Source organism: Acomys russatus, chromosome 19 (genome assembly GCF_903995435.1).
Source record: "Acomys russatus chromosome 19, mAcoRus1.1, whole genome shotgun sequence".
NCBI lineage: Eukaryota > Metazoa > Chordata > Mammalia > Rodentia > Muridae > Acomys > Acomys russatus.
Genome location: NC_067155.1, coordinates 55,046,179 through 55,062,786, shown reverse-complemented (window position 1 = coordinate 55,062,786; position 16,608 = coordinate 55,046,179). Strand labels below are relative to the sequence as shown.

The 16,608-nt window shown below is 49.5% G+C and overlaps 1 protein-coding gene across 2 annotated transcripts in view; it reads left to right on the top strand.

Annotated features, from left to right (window-relative positions):
- The window catches only part of Hectd4 (HECT domain E3 ubiquitin protein ligase 4), a 162,072-nt gene that overhangs the window by 126,951 nt on the left and 18,513 nt on the right, over nt 1-16,608 (top strand). For both annotated transcript variants that reach the window (XM_051161587.1, XM_051161586.1), the window contains exons 55-62: nt 3,245-3,405; nt 5,890-6,071; nt 7,435-7,640; nt 7,859-7,989; nt 8,252-8,457; nt 9,497-9,676; nt 13,477-14,783; nt 15,534-15,741. In XM_051161587.1, coding sequence (XP_051017544.1) covers nt 3,245-3,405; nt 5,890-6,071; nt 7,435-7,640; nt 7,859-7,989; nt 8,252-8,457; nt 9,497-9,676; nt 13,477-14,783; nt 15,534-15,741 — 2,581 coding nt within the window. The remainder of the gene's footprint in view (nt 1-3,244; nt 3,406-5,889; nt 6,072-7,434; nt 7,641-7,858; nt 7,990-8,251; nt 8,458-9,496; nt 9,677-13,476; nt 14,784-15,533; nt 15,742-16,608) is intronic.

Here is a 16,608-nt window from a genome sequence, read left to right as displayed (position 1 = left end):
TTAGAAGCACTCACTCTATCATTAGGAACGGAGTTCAGATCTCAGGACCCATGTCAGGTTCACAGATGCCTTAACTCTAGCGCCAGGGCATCACCCTAACACCCAACACACACATGTGCATACAATCACGCAGACACACATAAATAAACATAAAATAAATCTTAGAAAAGAAAAGAGGGAAGCCAGGCTCTGTGGCTCAAGTCTATAATCCCAGCATTCAGGGAGGCAGAGGCAAGCAGATCTCTGTAAACTCAAGGCCAGCCTGATCCAGGACAGCCAGGGCTAGACAGAGAAACCCCGTGTGTGGGGGGTGCGGGGGGGCGGTGCACCAAACAGCAGTACAGCTGCAGGAAGACTCGATGAGAACATCTAATGCTTATGGGAGTGAAGCTACACCTGGAGCCCCTGCGGTTCCGTGCTGCCAGTCACATCCACTGTCACTGTCTCACATCTGTTCAGTACAGAGCAGAGTAGCCTGTTATCCTTGAGGACAGCATCCGGATTGTTATACAGACAAGCCCTAAAAATGTAGGCTGGGGCTCTGTGACTGCAGAGACGTGGGAGAGAGAGAAGCTGTTCTGAGCACATGATCCCACTGCCTTTTGAGCATCTGTTTCCCCTCTGTCACATGAGGGTCTTAGCTCATCAATAGTTGTCTCCATTTTATTGAGCTCTCTAAGGCTCAAAAGGACTTGAAGGGACATGAGTAGAGGAGAGACAGAGGGAAATGTCATGGGGCAGAGTGGGGACAGAGCTTTGAAAGCTGTGACTGGCCTCATTCCCAGCCTCTATGCTAGTAATTTTTAAAAGCAAGGAATCTGTCTGATAGCTGTATTTCATTGGTAGAAATTAAAAGTAAGCTCATACATAAGCATTCTGGAGTCAAATACCAATATAGCTTTTACTTAGGGATTATCAAAGACTTACTTAAAATATAGGCAATAAAAAGTTTCTCATAAGCCGAGTATAGTGGGTCACACCTGTAATCCCAGCACTTGGGAGACAGAGGCAGGCCGATCTCTGTGAGTGTGAGGCCAGCTTGGTCTACAAAGCCAGTCCAGGACAGCCAAGGCTACACAGAGAAACCCTGCCTCAAAAAACAAAAGCAACAAACAAACAAAAAATTACTTACAAAATAACACAAGGGTTATTTTAACAAAACTTGTGTTTTCTAATTTTTACTTGAAGTTTTTTCGTGTTTTTCCTGAAGACTTTAAAAAATAACTGGTTTATTTGTATTACCTTATACTTTAAGGATTTATTGGAAGTAGATACTGAAGACTAGCTTAACAGTTCTGAGTACTTGCTGCTCCCACAGAGGACCTGTGTTTGTAACCCACAACGCTCTGTAACTCTGTGCATGAAGCACATGTGGAGTACATGCAAGTAAACAGTCAAATACATAAAAACAAATCTTTAAGAGAAAGAGATAGAGTGGAAAAGTGGCTCAGTCAGTAAAGTCCTTACAGCCCAAGCATTAGGACCTAGTTCAAACCCAGCAGTGTATCTGTGATCTCAGTGCTAGGATAGGAAGACTCCAGAAGGAACCCCAGGGCTTGCTGACCAACCACAGTGCCAAGTTGGGGAGCTCTGCGTTCAGTGGGAGGCCCTGTCTCAAAAAAGTAAGGTAGAAAGCAACTACCTTAGGGACCCCAAACATCAGCCTCTAGCCTCCACACACATGTACACTTGAGCATGCACACCCACACAGCACACGTGTACACATGAGCACGTACTCCGCCCCCCACCCCCCCAACACATATAAACACATCAAAACACAACAGAAGTTGGAGTGGTGCTTCACACCAACAACCTCAGCAGTCAGGAGACTGAGGCAGGGGAATGGAGAGCTATATCGCAAGGCAACCCCCCCCCCCTTTTTTTTTTTGACCAGGCTGGCCTTGAACTCACAGCGATCCGCCTGCCTCTGCCTCCCGAGTGCTGGGATTAAAGGCGTGCGCCACCACAGCCCAGTGTAAGACCCTTTCTTTATTATTTATTTATTAAGTATACAGTGTTCTGCCTGAATGTACACAAACATACCAGAGAGGGCACCAGATCTCATTATAGAAGGCTGTGAGCCACTGTGTCGTTGCTAGAAATTGAACTCAGGACCTTTAGAAGAACAGGCAGTGCTTGTAACCTCTGAGGCATCTCTCCAGCCCAAGACCCTTTTTTTTTTTTTTTTAAGATTTTGTTTATTTATTGTATATGATGCTCCATTTGCATGTACACCTGTATACGTACACCTGTGTACCAGAAGAGGGCATTAGATCACATCATAGATGGTTGTGAGCCACCATGTGGTTGTCTGGAATTTAACTCAGGACCTCTGGAAGAGCAGACCTCTTAATTGCTGAGCCATCTCTCCAGCCCTGCCCTCCCCCAAGACCTTTCTTAATAAAAACAAAATGAACAAAAAATAATTTTTAGGTAGGCTCAATAGTAGATACCCTCATGTACAAGGCCTTGGGTTTGCTACACACACGCACAAAACAAACAAACAAAACAAAACAATAGATTGGGCTTTCAGAGATGGCTCAACAGTTAAGAGCCTATACTGCACTCGGGAGGCAGAGGCAGGCGGATCGCTGTGAGTTCGAGGCCAGCCTGGTCTACAAAGTGAGTCCAGGATGGCCAAGGCTACACAGAGAAACCCTGTCTCGAAAAACCAAAAAAAAAAAAAAAAACAGCCTATGCTGCTCATATGGAGGACTTGAGTTCAGTTACCAGCACCCACATTTGGCAGCTCAAACCTCCTGTAGCTCCAGCTCCAGGGGACTCAACACCTTCTTCTGGCCGCCAAGGTCCTCTGCTCTCAATGTGCATAATAAAAATGAATCCTTTAGCCAGGTGTAGTATTGTGTGCTTTTAATTCCAGCACTCTGGAGGCAGGGACAGGTGGATCTCTGTTATTTCCAGGCCAGCAAGGAGTATACAATAAGACCATGCCTTTAAAAAATATATATATGTGTGTGTTTGTGTGTGTGTGTGTATGTGTGTGTATGTGTGTATGTACACACACTGGGGGGGGTGGAATTAGATAAACTTGTGTATTGTAAATTCCCTTTGGGTTCATTAATTTTACTCATAAAATAGCAACTAAATATAAATTATAGCATAATATCTAAAGATTATATATGTATGTATACACATACATATGTATACATATATATTTGCATAAACTTGAAAACCAAAGTCAATTCTCAGAAAATAAGGTTGGAATTTGACTTTTCCACTACAGGTGAATGAATTGGTGCAGGTGGAAACATACCTCAGGAGTGAAGGGGTGCTGGTGCGGTACTGGTACCCCATTGATATGTTAGAACGACCCCCTGCAGGCTACCGAAGGACTGCCACCAATGGGCTGGTCACACTGGACAATACCAACCTTCAAATTCACAGGTAAATCTGGGCCTTCCTTCTTTGGGGGAATACAGATTTAGTTACTGTGTTTCTCCATATGTTCCATTTATACTTTTTCTTCAAAGCTAAGAGGTGGAAGGCAATAGAGCAATGGCAGGGGTCGGGCAGAAGCAGATCTAGAAGCACATGGCCGATGTTACATGCACTCTAATGTGTTCGTGAGGCTAGAGCCAACTAGAGAGATGAGGACACGCAGAGGAGGGAGCAGATGAGACACCCAGTTCATCCATGTGACAGGAGCAGCCAGCTGGCTCTTTCTTGGTGACCAAGTACACCCTGAACACAGGCTGTGTGCAGAATTCTGGGAGGCACAGGGCTACCGTGGATACGAGCCTGCCCTATACATGGGAAGGCCTAATGGTAATTAGTCACCATTCCCTGTCATGCACTGTTAAATAATGTCCCTGTAACTCAAGAGAGCAAGAGAATCTTTGTGAGTTGGAGGCTAGCCTGGTCTGCATATGAACTCCAGGCCACCAAAGGATCATGTTTATTTAAAAAAATAAACATATACAAAATCTCGGCTATGACACATTCCTTTCCTCATAGAAATCCCTGGTGCAGTTGAGAGGAAGGCAGAGTAACAAGTGGGTTCTCTAGTAAGAGCCTCTGCAGACCAGGGTCACACTGCCTGTCCGTACATCACAGTCCCTCCTCAGCCAGACCCTGCGGTGTGTCCCTGTGCTTCAAGATCACCTGAATCTAACACATACAGCCCTAGCTAAAGTGCAGGCAACAGCTACAAGAACCGGTTTCTCTCCAGGGCGTCAGTGTGGAACTGAGCTGAGTATGTCTCTAACTCCCTCTCCCCGTTTAAGACTAGATCGTCCTGGCTGGCTTCGGACTCACATCGTTGGTCCTCTTGCCTCTGCTTCCCAAGTGCTGAGGGTGTAGGAGTGAGCCGCCATGCTCAGCTTGCCTCTGTTTGGCAGCTCCAGGCTTCCACCTCCACCTAGCCTCCTCCACCTAATGCTGTGCCACTGGACTATCACTTCACTCCATAGGATTGTCTGAAGTTCAGTTAGTCACCAGATCAAAACAGACCACAGACCCATGCCTTTAGTCCCTGCACTCAGGAGGCAGAGGCAAGTCAGTTTCTGAGTTCCGGGCCAGCCTGGTCTACAGAGCAAGTTCCAGGACAGTGAGGACTACATAGTTAGACCTGTCTCAAAAAACAAAAACTAACAAATAGACAAAAAAACCAGAACAACAAAAACAACAGGGCACAGTTGGTAACAGTTAGGCAAGACAACAGGGCAGGAAGAGTGGCATGCAACACTGGCACTTCAACAGGAGTCTGCACTCTCATCCACGAAGGTCAGGGCCAAGTGACAACTCAGGTGTGTGCTTGCTGACTACACAGCCTGTAGTAGTTGTCAGAGCCAGTACCTTTGAGAGCACTTTGGGCAGAGCTCCAGGCTCTTCTGCCCAGTTGCTGCCACCGGAGCAGTTCCTCTCCACCACCCCACCTGCAGTGCGTCTCAGGATGATGAGCTGCTGCCCAACTTGCAGAAGAGCTGAGTGGAGATCTGGACAAAGGCTGTTTTTTTGGGTCTGAGGAAAGGGTTTGGATGACCCAAACGTGGCATGTGAGATGGAATTAGATTTTATACCAAACTTCCTTCTTTGATCCTCTCAATCTGGGGGTCAACATGCGCCATCTCATTGGGGTCACATATCAGATCTCCTACATAGCGGACGTTTACATTTCAATTCATACTAGAAGCAAAGTTACAGTTATGAAGTAGGAACGAAATCATTTTATGGCTGGGGGTGGTCACCACACCATGAGGCTCTGTATTAAAGGGTTGCAGCATTAAGAAGGTTGAGAACTGCTGCTGTAGACTGCACCTATAGGCCTCCTGGTAAGCTCTCTGCAGAGGCAGCTGGTGCGTGTGCACTCTGAAAGAGTGGTGTCAGCTGTGAGGCAGAGCTTGCTCCTCACATGAAGGACTTCAGACCATACCCGCTCCTAGTACCCTGTGAGCCTCTGAGGCATCTTCCCTCCTTGGGCCACGCTGGTCTTTCTGATCTTTGCACACTGGACTCATTTCTGCCTCAGGGATCTGTGTGGTCATCTCACTCTGATTATGCCAATCTGTGTTATCCCTTTATCTTACCTTGTAGCAGCCAGTCATGTGGAATTACCACTCACTATATGACACTTCTAATAAACACTGTAGCTATGAATTTGTTTACAAGTTTTGTGTGGACACACATCTTCATTTCTTTATCCAGGGTGTTTTGAGTTGGGGAGGAAAGAAAACAAGGAAAACTACTGTGGCTTTTATTTAAAACTCAAGTGAGTTACTTGAAACACAGAACATAGAGCCAGCAGAGAAACTTGCGATGAAGTGTCATCTATCATCACCTTCATCCCCACCCCATCCCCAAGAGCTCTGCTCAGGTGTGACGGCCAGACCATCATCACACTCAGCAAGTCTCACCTTTCTTTTCCCTCAGAGAGCTGCTGCGTTGTGAGGCTGCACTGGCCCGGCTGTACTGTCGCATGGCCCTGCTCAACATCTTCGCCCCCAAGCTACCTCACTTATTCACTCGTCTCTTCCACATACCTGCCATCCGAGACATCACGCTAGAGCACCTGCAGCTCCTGTCCAATCAGCTTCTCGCTCCTCCCCTCCCAGGTAAGACTTGGCAAGAGGAAAAGAGCCCCACGGTTGAGCCCCAGGTCACACAGACTGAGTCAGGGAGGCCTGTCATAGCCATGCCGTCTGCTCTTAGACAGCGGATATGCACACTCGCTCTCATCATTTAATCCACTGACTCCTCACTGTACATGGGACTGATGTCACAGTGTTCTGCTTGACCCTGGGGAAACAGCAGAAGTTCCCGTGCCAGGGCCTGCTTTGTAACTGCTCATGTGAGTCAGCTAAGCCTGGGATACTTGGGCCAAGGGCTTTCTATGCCCAGCTGAGCAGTACTAAGTGTGACAATCATTCTTCGGTTCGCCCCAGACTGAGGGCTCCTCTGTCTGCCTATGACACCTCAACTTCCCTTTTATCTCTGAGCACCTAAGGTAGGAAGCACAGGCGCCCTCCCAGACCCTGGTGCAAGCAGCACTGTGAGCCCATGGCATGTTGGGCAGCCACAGCGTCCCAGTCAGCATATCCCCACTAGCCTGCCAGCTCCAGGGTCCACAAGCCAACTTAGAGGAACATACCTGCAAGAAGAGCTTTGCCGTGAAGACCGAGCAGTCACCCTCACCTCAGCAAACCTCAGTGGAGCAGAGGCTGGCCCAGAGCAGCTGCACAGACCACCCCACACTGCTCTCTAAGAAACTCAGCAGGGGAGCTGGCTATGAGGAAAGTGCCTGCTACACAAGCACAAGGACCCTCAGTTCAGGTCACCAGCAGCCACATAAAAAGCTGGGCACAGCCGGGCGTGGTGGCGCACGCCTTTAATCCCAGCACTCAGGAGGCAGAGGCAGGCAGACCACTGTGAGTTCGAGGCCAGCGTGGTCTACAAAGTGAGCCCAGGATCACCAAGGCTACCCAGAGAAACTCTGTCTTGAAAAACCAAGCTGGGCACAGTGGTGTGGTGTGCATCTATAATCTCAGTCTTCAGGAGCTGGAGACCCAGGATCCCTGAGCAGAGGTCAATCTAGTCAGTGAGCTCCAGCTGCAGCGAGAGACCCTGCTCAAGAACTACTGTGAAGAGCTACTGAGGAAGACACCCAACACCAGGCCCTGCCTTCCACAGGCATGCACATACACAGTGTGCATACATGTGCACAGAACAAGAGAGGCCTGGGTGCCCACTGAAGGTGTTATTTGAGGCACTATATTACTGCTAAAAAGAAAGCACAGGTTTCAAGGCCACAAACTCTTGACTCCCTCCCACTTTCCTGGTGGCCCAGGGCTTTCCATCTCCCACTTGCACCCACTCCATCCTTCCTGAGGAATCGTTCCTCCCTTGTCTGTTTCTCAGGCTCTCCCAGGCCCTAGCCACTGCAGTTCTGTCACCGTCCCTCTCTTTTCCTGTCCACAGACGGCACCATCAGCTCCAGCTCCATCCTCCTGGCGCAGTCTCTGCAGCACTGCATCCACTCACAGAGCTGCTCTGCCACCGACCTCTTCTACCAGGGCAGCTCTCAGACGCTGAGGGAGTGGCTCGGCGTGGCCATCACCCGCACCCTGCACCAGGGCGAGGAGAACCTCCTGGAGCTGACGAAGCAGATCTGCGCCTTCCTGCAGGTACAGGCTTGAGCTGGTGGCCAAACCCGTGGACACCACTGAATAGGGGTTCATTGGCTTGCTAAATAGTGCTCATCCCATGAGCCACCCCTGGGCGGCCATTCTGTGGGAGCTCTCAGCCTCCTGCCTGTCTCTCAGCATGTGTCCTAGATGAGGTGAGAAGATGGAGTGTGCTTCCCGTGGCTAACCCACCTCGCTTATTACGCATGTCCTTTCAGACAGCACCGGAGCGGTTCCCCTCCGAAGAATTCCCAATTTCTGAGTCCAAAGTCAATATGGATGTGAATTTCCCTGGAGCGGCTTTTGTTGTTGTGTCTTGCAAAGAAAGTCAGTCTGGATTCCGCAAAGAGTAAGTTGTTCTTTCTCCAGAAGATGGTTCTGGGGAGAGAGAGCTCAGTGGCTTCACTCCAGCAGCACTGTCCCAGGACTGTGCCTCCAGCTGTCCTTGCCCTCGACTGTACACTGCCTTTAAAGCTAACTTGCAGTTCTTCCTGTATTTCCTTCTGTGGGGACCTAGGCTTTATAGAGAACGACCTTCTAAAGGTGATGGAGATGACTTATGCCCAGTGCATGGCCTGGCCAAGTCTGTGTTAACCCCCACTTCCTCTCAGCTCCTCTCTGTACAAGGCTCCGTGGGCACGTGTGCTCGTGTATGGGCTTGGCCACAAAGTGAAGCGCACCGGCCAGCTGAACCTCATCGAAGCTGCCTGTTACCCTCGAGACGCCTCCCCAGCCAATACTGGGCTCGCCCCTCCACCCACAGCTGACCAGTACCCTTCCGTGGTTCTCTCTACAGACAAAGTACACATCAAACTCGGTGAGTCTTTTTTCAGCTCACACTGATGCACATGGCAGGCAGCAGTGCTCTGCTGGCCTGCCTTTGGGGGCTGCCAGTCACTGTGGCTAAGAGTGAGGAAAGAGACTGCTGGGGCAGTGTGTTTGAGACAGTAGATTAAAGGCGTGGCCGAGGCCACCCAGGCACAGAGGGACTGCCTTCCATCTGCGCAGAGCTGCAGTTTCATCCTTGCAGCCATTGCAGACTCCAGCAATCCCAGTTTCTGAATGTTCCCGGAGCCTTTATTACAAATCTTCTGGGGTCTGGTGTGGCCTGTGAGCACCTGCTGTTCCTATCTCTTGAAGCTGTTACTGCCTGTCCTGGTCAAAGGCAGCAGAAAGGAAAGGAATCTTAACCCCAGACCTCCACTCTTCCTCAGTATAACAAGAAAAGAGCAGCATATGTCTGCCCGAGTCAGCCTCAGCTCTAGCTGAGCTCAGGGGATGAAGGGTATTTCCTTATGATCTTGTCACCACTGCATAGTCTCTTTTAATTTCTTTTTTCTCTCCTTTCTTTCTTTCTTTCTTTTTTTTTTTTTTTTTTTTTTTTTTTTAAGAGAGTATCTCTCTATGTAGCCTTAGCTGTCTTGGAACTTGCTCTGTAGACCAGGCTAGCCTCAAACTCAGATGTCCACCTGCCTCTGCCTCTGAGTGTTGGGATTAAAGGCGTGTGCCACCGCTGCCTATAGTTCTGGGTCTTGAGACATTTGGTATCTTTTCCATTCCTTACTTATTACTTATTTTTTTATTTTGCTATATAGCCCAGACTGGCTTCAAATGCAAAATCTTTCTGCCTCAGCCTTGCAGGTGCTAGGGTGGCAGATATAAGCCAGTATGTCTGACCTGCCAATTAGCACCTCACCAGACAGTTCCTGAAGTTGCTCTTTTGTCCCATTGCCACAACAGCAGGTGCAGTCCAGGGCTCGCTTCTGTTTGCCATCCTTGCAGCAGGTGCTTTCTCAAACCTGCTTGGGTCAGGTGCTACCAGTCACATGTGTTTTTTTTCTGGCTCCTTCTCTCAGGAGTGTCCCCACCTCCTGGAGCCGTGCTTGTCTTGCACTCTCTGCCCCTGGAGTTCCCTCTGGCGATGGCCTTTGCTGAGCAGCTGCTGTCCTGGAAATCAGAGGACAGTGATGGGAAGTCAGAGGATGAGCCTGATGCCATTCCTACCTCCGTCCTCCTGCACGTGGTGGAACTGCTGGGTAAGGTGCTCTTTCTTGGAACCAGTGTGGAGGATTGCGTGGGCGGTAGTCCCAGTAGTTGCACCCTGTCAGAGCACTGCCGCCCAAAGTGGGCTTGGGAATAGACATTCCAGTCCTGACTTCCTGACTCCAAGTCCATGTACTGCATGGTGGCAGCCGCCCTTGCAGCAAAGTGTAACATGGCCATGCTTTAAAGTGTTAAATGTTTGCTTGCCATGGAGGCAGAGGCAGGCACCAACCTGGTCTGCATAGTGAGTTCTGGGCCAGCCAGGCCTGCACAGTGAGACCCTGTCTAAAAACACCAATACCAAAGTGTAAATGACCGTCTCATATGCTGTGTGTTATAACTTTGATGGTGAAGGGTGGCATGGAGGTAACCAATGCTACCAAATGAAACATTACAACCACAGAGCTAGTACTGGTAGACTTAAAGCATACAACACTGTAATGGTCAACTTAGGGGTCAGATGTTTTAACCATATCCAAAATATGTGAAGGAAACATTGAACTTTAATCCATGTTTGCCTGTTCATGGTTTGAGGTGAATCATATTGATTAAAATTAATCAGGACATAAGGTGGGAGCTGAATGGCTAGAGGTTCAGGTGAGTGTGTGCTAAAGCAATTCTAACAACTTGGTACGGTGGAGTTGGGGTGATGGACACAGAGGAATGAGACCCTGCTGAAAAGTGAAACAGACCAGGTGGCAAATCCAGATGCCTTGGGGCCATGTATCATTGAAACAACAACCAGAGGGAAGGGGTTGTTGACATACAGGCAGTGACCCGGCCCTGACTGTTCACTGTCAAAGGAGGTCTTAACAGAGCTGGGTGGGTTTGCCTTTTTGTTTTGTCTTTTTTTTTTTTTTTTTTTAAATGCAAGCAGTGTCTCACTTTATAGCCCTGGCTACTCCATGGAAACCAGGTGGTCTCAAACTGTGACAAAAGGCATACGCCACCATTCCTGGCCAGAATTTTTATTTTAAAAAAACTAGAAAAGTACATTTCGTGTGTGCGTGTGTGTGATCCTCCCAAATTTTAGACATTGGCATCTAGGTCAAGCCTGTAGGTTATTTCCACTACTCTGGACTATGCTTATTGCAGGAACAGATGTCTGTGCCACCATTAGCAGTTCGCTGAAGAATTCTCTTGGAGGATGTCTGTCCTCTTACACAAGTGTCCTATGGTAAAGACATGGAAGAAGTGACATAAGCCTTGAGTCTAGGTACTGGGAGCTTTGATCTTTGGTCTTTGGAAAGCTCCTCAGGAAGCTGTTACTTGTTTTCAGTAAGAACTTGCAAGGAGGCTCCTCCTGAGAGAGCAGGAGGCTCAAGTTCACTGTCCTCCCTGCAAGGCCCTACACCTGCTCAGCTTTGGGAGCCCCAAGAAGAGTCCTACCCACTGCAGGCCCCATCTCAATAGAGCCAGCTACAGCCACCTCCCTCTATTCCAGGCAACAGGAATAGGAGCATCTGGGAACCTGAGCTAGAGCAAAGTTGGCAGAGTGCCTGCGTAGCATGCTCAAAGCCCTGAGTTCGATCTCCTAACACTGCATACTCCTGTGTGCAGAGATATTGGTACATCTTCTTGTTGGTGTTTCTTTTTAACTTTATTGTTCACAGTTTCATACACCATGTGTTTCTTTTTGTTGTTGTTGTTGTTTTTGTTTTTTGTTTTTTTTTTGAGACAGGGTTTCTCTGTGTAGCCTTGGCCATCCTGGACTCACTTAGTAGACCAGGCTGGCCTCGAACTCATAGCAATCCGCCTGCCTCTGCCTCCTGAGTGCTGGGATTAAAGGCGTGCGCCACCACGCCTGGCCACCATATGTTTCTTAAATCAGACACTCCACCTCCTCTTTATCATCTCTTGTTCCTTCCCTTTCCCATAAGTCCTTTCTTCTCCTCAAGTAGGATTTTCTTTAAGCCAAGATCTATATAGCCTACACAGGCACTAACTGTGTAGGAAGGGTGGTCTCAAACTTGTCATTCTCTTGGCTGGAGGTACTGGGGTTACCTGTGTGCAGTACCATGTCTGTCTTGTTTTGGACAAAACCCAAGACCTTATGCACGCTAGGCAGGCACTCTACTATCTGGGGACAGTCCTCAATTGTCATGCTCCTTTCCTGGACTCTCCTGTGCACATCAACTGTGCCTGGGTAGTGTAAGACTCTCTTTCTTTCTTTCTTTCTTTCTTTCTTTCTTTCTTTCTTTCTTTCTTCCTACCTACCTTCCTTCCTTCCTTCCTTTCTTTCTTGTTTTTTGGTGGTTTCTCATTTGTTATTTGATTTTTTTTTTTTCTTTTTTGAGACTGAGTCATGTTTAGCCAGCTGGTCTTGAACTGGCTTATGTAGCAAAGGATGATTTTGAATTCCTGTTACTTCTGCCTTTACCTTCAGAATGCTAGAATTACAGGTATGCACAACCACACTTGACTCCTTTCTCTCTGTGTGTGCGTGTGTACACGAGCGTGTGTGTGTGTGTGTGTGTGTGTGTGTGTGTGTGTGTGTGTGTGTGTGTGTTGAAAGAGTCTCTTACTGCATCTCGAGCTCACTGACTTGGCTCTGCTGGCTCCCAACAAGCTCCTGGCAGCAGTTGTTTGCCACCCAGCAGCCAAAGTTACACTGTGCTCAGCTTATATGTGGGTGGGAGAATCAGACTCAGGTCTTCATGCTTAAACGGCAAGAACTTTACCAACTGAGCCGCCTCCTAGCCTCTTTCTTTTTTTATACTTAATTTTCAAGAAAATTTTGCATCCCTGCTATAAATGGAAAATTAGTATATCTTACCATAACTATAAAATGTGAGTATAAGAGAAAATACAAGGAAAACAATGCCATTATAAAAGTTTAGCTAAATATTGTAGCCCATCAAAAGCTGCTGTGTTAAACATAAATATGTGAGGGTTGAGGACACCTCAACAGTTAAGAGCATTTGCTGCTCTTGCAGAGCGCCTGTGTTCGGTTCCCAGCAGCCATGTGTAGGATGCAGGAGCTTACAACCACCTATAACTCCAGTTTCACAGGATCTGAAATCATCTTCTGACCTTTGTGCATAATGCACACACACGGCCCACAGACACAACACAGACAAATAAATAAAAGTAAGCCATGAGCTGGAAAGGTGCCTCAGCAACTAAGACCACTGGCTGCTCTTCCAGAGGACCTGGGTTCAGTTCCCTGCACCCACATCAGACGTCTCACAACCACATGAACTCCAGTTCCAGGAGATCTGACACTCTCTGACCTCAACCTGCACACATGTGGTACACATAAAGTTATGCATGGCACACAGACACATCAGTTAAAAATAAATGAAAAAAGAGATTATCTCAAAATCCTTCCTCCCTTCCCTTTTCTTCCTTCGCTCCTTACTCTTGTGCTTTCTCTACTACTCCCCTTCCTCCCTCCTTTTTTCTCTCCCTTCCCCTCCCCTACCTAAGTCCCCTCTGTTCATTCCTTTCTTCCTCCCTTTCCTGCCCTTGGCAGTACTAGAGCTATGCCCAGCCCAGAGTGAGGCTGTCTTGTTGACTAAGGCAGGACAACTTGCTCAGCATATTTTGAAACTGAGCTGAATTACTCATGCTTGAGACGTATTCTAGTGACTTGACACCAACCCTCTGCAAAGCAGTAACATCTGGCCTGAGCTCCAGAAGCAGGCAGCAGGGCATGCTGTCCCAGGCATGGGCTAAAGGCCATGTCCAGCCAGCTAGCCATCGGTGGAGTTCCATCTGTAACAGCTCAGAGCTGTTCCTGGGAAGTGAGCAACAGTGGTTACATGCTTACTCTGTCTTCCCTCTGTCTCAGGAAACTTCCTGTGGACCACAGACATGGCGGCCTGTGTGAAGGAGTTGGTCTTCCACCTCTTGGCTGAGCTGTTGCGTACAGTACACACCCTGGAGCAGCGGAAGCACCCATCTGGCCTGTCCTCCTCTATCGCGCTCCAGCTCAACCCCTGCCTGGCCATGTTGATGGCCTTACAGTCAGAACTCCATAAGCTATACGATGAGGAGACCCAGAGCTGGGTCTCGGGCAGTGCCTGTGGGGGCTCTGGAGCAGTAGCTGTGGGCGATCAGGGCAGGTTTTCTACCTACTTCCACGCCCTCATGGAAGGCTGCCTGGCAGTTGCAGAAGTAACCCTGCCTACAAATATCAGTGTCACAGCTAGCGGGGTGACCTCAACAACCACTCCAAACCTCAGCGACTCTTCCTCCTCCTCCTCCTCCTCCCCAGGACAGACACCACAGAGCCCTAGCCTCCTGTCCAAGAGAAAGAAAGTCAAGATGAAGCGGGAGAAGGCTTCTTCCTCCAGCAAGCGCCAGTCCTCCCGTGCCTCCGACGCAGACTCCACTGTGCTCAGCATCGCAGGGAGCAAGCCTGAGGACATGCTGTGGTTCCACCGCGCCCTCACCTTGCTCATCATTCTCCGCCACCTCACCAGAAAGGACCCACAGGGCCTGGGTGTGACGAGTGATGCCATTGCCGATGCCTGCCAGGCCCTAGTAGGCCCCACTGCCCACAGCCGCCTGCTAGTGATCTCCGGCATTCCCACCCACCTGGATGAGGCTGTTGTCAGAGGGGCTATCCGCAAGGCCTGCAATGCCCATGGTGGCGTCTTCAAAGATGAGATCTACATCCCACTGCAGGACGAGGACCCCAAGAAGCCAAAAGACAAGGCTGAGGGCGGTGACAGCAAGGTGGAGTCTGAGAAGTTGCTGGGCTTCCCCAGTGTGGACAGCTTGGAGGGGAGCACGTCAAGCAGCCTGGCCCCTGCCATGAGCATCAGTGCCTCGGCTTCCACCAGCCAGGCCTCGGTCTGCAGCTCCCAAGGTGTTTCACAGACCGCTAGTGACCTCTCAGTAGACCCGCTGCCGTCAGGCCTAGAGCTGCCTGTTCCTCCTGTCCTGTTGGAGCCCCATGTGGTGTCCAGCCAGGAGAGCCTGGACATTTCCTTATGCAGCACTGGCAGCCTGGGTAGCCTGGGCAGCCTAGGGGAACCGCTGGACAATGCAGAGACAGTATCTGTGTCAGACGTGGGCTCCTTGTACACAGTCACTTCCCTGGACACCCAGCCCCTCACAGCGCGTCCTATCAAAGGCTTTGCAGTAGTGGAGGTAATAGCTCTCAGCCTCTAAAGCCACTCAGCCCTGACCTGGCCAACATGGCCTCTCCATGTTACTTCTAAGGAGTTAGCTGGTAGGCGAAATGGGATTCAGAGGAGCTCCTGGGCAACTCTGAGCAGCTGCTTTTCTTGAGGTCAACTCTAAGAGGGACGTTCAGTCTGGTGTTATGAGGCACAGGCAGTTCCTTGCTGTGGGTGGGTTGATGGTCTCTGGGAGATACACTCGGGACCACGCAGTGTGTGAGAGGCACTGTGCATGGTGGCAGCGCGAGAACCACGCACACTGTACTCCAGGCATGTAGAGTGCAGCTGCTGTGTGGGACCTGGTGATTGCTGCTTCAGATGCCACATGTTTCTTGGGCCTCCTTGTTTAGAAATGAGGCATCTGATGACTTCTTGCACTTCTGCATGAGTTAGGCCGAAAGGTAAAACCCAGCACTGGCTACAGCACTTGCTGGGTGCGCGCGAAGCCCTGGGCTTATACTCCAGCACCTCTGTCAGAGTAAGTGCCCTCTCCATTGACTGCATAAAGCCCCAGGCGAGAGCCTTCATGAGCCTCTCCCAGCTGGGCCACCTTCCTGGGGACTGGCCAGCCTTTAGGCTCCAGAGCTTCCCAGGTGAGCTGTTCTGTGATGGCCACGTTGGCATTGGGAGGGAGCCTCTCTGGAAACAAGGTCAGCGGCACCCATGCCTGCCCAGGGCAGACCCATCCAGAGCCCAACCTTTCTCTTTGTCTATACAGATAAGGTCCCGAGCCAAAATCGAGAAAATCCGAGCAAGTTTATTTAACAATAATGATTTGATTGGTTTGTCAAGTCTGGACGGTGAAGATGAGTTGATGGAAATGTCAACAGAGGAGATTCTGACAGTGTCTGTGGTGAATCAGAGTCTGTTTGACACTCAGGGGAGCCCAGGACTAGAAGATTACTTCAATGACAAGTCCATGAAAGGTGAGCTGCAGGCTGGGGGGGGGGGGGGGGGGCAGACTGGCAGTTTTCAGTTTTTTAGTTATGTAACCCAGGTTCACCTTGAACTCCTTGTTGCTCCTGCCTCTACTTTTCCAGTAAGGAGGACGGCTGGCAAGATGGCTTAGTGGATAAATGTGCCTGGGATCTACATGGTGGAAGGAGAAAGACTACTTGAAGTAGTTGTCTTCTGACTTACACGCACACTTTTTCAAAACTAAATAAGTAAATGGATAAAATGTGAGTGGCTTTTATCCCAGGCCCAGCAAATGCAAAGCAGCACTGTTGACATGGACTGTTCATCAGCCACAGGCCTTGGAGGGAGGTGCGCCTGCTGCCCCCAAGGACCTGTACTGCCCCTTTGAGGGTGTATTTATCCCCTCGCCTCAGCAGTCCCCTTAACAGATGGAGAGCAGAGGGTATTGACAGGATGCCAGGGGCTTCCTGTCACTACCGCTGCCTGGACTCCTCCACTTTGAATCTGGAATGCTGTTTTAGCCCCTGATTCTGTTATTCTCCTGACGGTGCCCAAGGCTTTGTTAATGCAGATTTTGGCCTCATTTTGCCTTATGCACTCCCCTACACACACACACACACACACACACACACACACACACACACACACACACGTTTCTTACAGATTAGGCTGGCTTCAAACTCACCATGTAGCCAACGTTGATGTTGAATTCCTTGTCCTCATACTCAGCTTCCCAAGTGCTGAGATTACAGGCGTGTGGCGCCATGCCTGGCTGTGCAGACCCTGCTTTTCTCCCTGGCAGCTTCACCGTCTCTCTGACAGCACAGCATCTCAGTTCCTGCTCTGCCATGCTACAAGTCCTGACTGCCCGTGTG